Source organism: Phaethon lepturus, unplaced genomic scaffold (assembly GCF_000687285.1).
Source record: "Phaethon lepturus isolate BGI_N335 unplaced genomic scaffold, ASM68728v1 scaffold24476, whole genome shotgun sequence".
Taxonomy (NCBI): Eukaryota; Metazoa; Chordata; class Aves; order Phaethontiformes; family Phaethontidae; genus Phaethon; species Phaethon lepturus.
Genome location: NW_010545940.1, coordinates 13,881 through 17,095, shown reverse-complemented (window position 1 = coordinate 17,095; position 3,215 = coordinate 13,881). Strand labels below are relative to the sequence as shown.

General features: G+C 51.3%; 1 protein-coding gene across 1 annotated transcript; it reads right to left on the bottom strand.

Annotated features, from left to right (window-relative positions):
• Window positions 1-774: 774 nt before the first annotated feature.
• LOC104622383 (forkhead box protein N5-like) lies at window positions 775-2,963 on the bottom strand (the record flags this gene model as incomplete). Its single annotated transcript, XM_010289140.1, has 4 exons — window positions 2,843-2,963; window positions 1,981-2,195; window positions 1,395-1,663; window positions 775-1,007 (listed from the first exon to the last, which is right to left on the bottom strand). Coding segments are annotated over exons 1-4 (838 nt in total), but the record flags the coding sequence as incomplete, so codon positions are not given.
• Between the last annotated feature and the right edge of the window lie 252 nt (window positions 2,964-3,215).

The following is a 3,215-nucleotide window of genomic DNA, read 5'->3' as shown; positions in this document are numbered from 1 at the left end:
GAACAGATCAGCCTTCTCCTGCAGCTTAATCCTCTGCACCACAAGAACACCGCAAGAGGCGACAGCTTGCGCGGAGGACTTTGTGTTAAAGTCGTAGCGGGTACCACATGTCAAAATGCCTCTGCAACTTGAGACGTGTGCAGTTGGAGCAAAAACTTGCCTTACTGAAGGAAACTAGACTGGTCATCTATCTCCCCTCCCCCCGCCCTAAATTTGGGTCCTTACATCATAATTTCCATGCACAGTTTTTGGGAAGCTACCTGCAGCAGCACCTGAGAAAATAAGCTTGGTTTGAAAACACATGGTACATGTTTCAGAAGCAGGGAGCCAGAAGGAATCATAGACCAAACAGAGATCTCATGAGATCTGCAAAAGATGGAGAGGAAGTTAAGTTATGGCATAGTTATTTGGGCCATAACGACTGCTCGGGCACTCATGCTGCAGCCTCGGTCCTTATCCATATTAAACTGATGGGTCTTGTATTGCTGAGCAACGCAACAGTGAGACGAAGGCCCTGTGTTTTAACAATTCATCGAAGAAATGTCTGCTTTCATCAAAGACGGGTTCTTGGCCGGTCTGGTGACCAAGCCCTGCTTGTAGGGGTATCTCTACAGGGATCTCTAAGTGTCTGGTGTCATCTCCTAGACGTAGTGTCCTACAGTGCTGGTGACTGCGTACCAGCTTGGGTGCCCGCCTGTATCCCTCCCACCGTGGGAGTCTCGTGAAGTCTGACTCACTCTGCGTTTTGCAGGGCTCCTGCCCTCTGAAACGTACCCGGTTCGCTCATGCTTTGGCGCACCAAGTCGAGAGCCTCTTGGAGCAGGGCCTGTGCTTCCTCCTGAAACTTTCTGCGTCCTTCTGGAGTCAGTTTCCACAGGCAGGACTTGCGGTTTCCCTTGCTGCACATGAAGCCAGTTGTTTTCTCAAAGCAGCTGCTGAAGCACAGGTTGTGTCGGATTGTGTTTTTCCAGCCCTCTGGGGCTGTTTGAAAAAATGGGAAGTGCTGCCTGCGGAGAGAAAAAACATTTATCCTGAGCTGAAGCAATTAGAGGCTGTGATAAATAACAGAATACATCATATCTGAGCAAGGGAAGGAGGAAAGGGTCCTCCCTGACCCCTGTGGTGTAAGGATGGCAGGCGCAGTTGAGCACTGCGTCTTTTCTAAGGAGGGTAGGACAAAACTAAAACGCCGGCTCTCGAGGGTCCTGGGTTTGGGTGTTGACAAAGAGGGCAAGCAGTTTCCTCAGCGGCATCTTGAGCCCAAGGCAGAACTAAGACCAGAGCACAAGCCCTGACTGCCGCATCCCTTGCTCCCCAGATCAGAGAGGCTCCTGTACCCCTCATCATCCCTCTTCCCCGCGTTTTGCACTAGGAGCTGGGAGAAGAGCGGGTACCGTGTGAACTGGTAGATCTGCTGTACGGTCAGACTGCCACTTGTGCTGTTACACAGGGCGAGGGTGATAAGGATGCAGTAATTAAGGGGGGGACGGGGCCAGCCTCCCTCCATTTTGGTGCTCGTCTGCCCGGGGCACTTGAGCTTCACGCTCTGAGGTCTGAGGACTGCGGATTTCCAAGGCACCAGCATTGCCTTGAGTTCAGGAGTTTCCGGCATCTCCTGAGGAACTGGAATGTCCACACACAAGGCATCTTCATCCTCAGTAAGCTGGGGAGAGGAAGGAGAAAAAGGACATGGATATATTAGCCCTGGGTGGAATGAGGGACAGGGATAAGCTGCTTCGTTCCGGGGGAGGGTGGGCCTGGCAGAGTGCGTAGAGAAAGCTTATGTACTTTAAATTTCAGGCTCCTTCCCTGCGCTTTGCACACTCAGCCTGTTCGTCTGATGGGCTCCATGCATTGACTGACCCCTGCTGAAATGGGAGGCGGCTGCTTGCGGAGCTGCTGAGCCAGCTCGTTTGCTCCTGCGGGATTGTGAAGTGCGTACGATGCCTAGGGCTGCCCAAGCGGTTCCCTTTTTCGTACCTTTCTGGCCTCGCTGGAGGATGACAGCGCATCCTCCTCGGAGCAGTCCAGGTCAGAGTAGTCCCAGGATGTGTTCGGAGAGGAGGTTTCTGTGGCACCAGCGACCGAGGCCTCCGGGCTGTCGGATCCGACCAGGTCTGTGCCAGGGCTCCCGGGGATGGGGCAGACCAGGCTGGGGTTTACCCACATCCACAGGTGGGGCTGAACATGAGGTTCTAAGGAGAAGGAGAATCGTCACCTCACCGGCACTACCCGAGGACCTTTTCTAGACCCTGCTCTCCAGAGGCAGCCTAGGGAAGCTCTAATGCAATGCAAATGCCAAGGCAAAGTTGCCTTCTCATCCCTCTAAATAGTGTTTTATTTCCTGTTTTGCAAACAGTGTGCGTGTCTGCGTGTTCTCGCACCGCTGTGGCCAGCCTGAACAACGGTGCTCGGCTCTGGAATTTTACTTTTTTTTTTCCCCCCTGCAAAGCCAGGAGAGTGTAAATTACTCCCTTCAGCCCTCCTTCCCCAAGTTTATCTACCCAGAAGGCTGCATTCAGAGGGAAGCGTGTCTGCAGGCACGTAATTATATCCTTGTCCTTGGGAGACGGGCTTCAACTTTTTCGAAGTCAGCTTAGAGAAATTCCAGTCTCGACACAGACGTTCTGGCTGGCAAAAGAAAAGACCCTTTCCTGGGCCGTGCTTGCAGAGACTTCTAGTTTGATCTGATCGCATTTAAACGTAAGGAGGATGGGCTTTTTGTTAACTTCTGGGCTGGAACTTACTACTTACCAGATTTTACAAATTTCACTCGAGTTTTGGAGACGGGAACCGTTTTTTAAAAGCAAGCCAAGTCAATCAATCCCCCTGAGGCCCTTACCTTGCAGAAACTCTTCAGTAGTGACGGGGAGTTTGAGCTCCTCTGCCATATCCCAGTCTTCAAGGCCATTTTTTAAATGCAGGCTTTCCCAGAATGACTTGTTTTGAAAACTCAAATACATTTTCTTTGTATGGCAAGGTAACCTCCAGGTGCTGAGCGCAGCGGGGTCTGCGAGGGTGGCACAAAGAATCCCGTGAGCTTGAAGTGCTCTGTGTGCTGAGAGTTGATTTCTGTTTTTTTTTTTTTTTAAAAAAAGGATATCACACAGGTGGGTGAAAGGCTGGTCTCTGTTTCACACTTCTAAATACCTATTAAAGCCCCTTCCAATGAGTAAATGGTCCATATTGGTGGAGTAAGCGAGCTGATTGAGAAT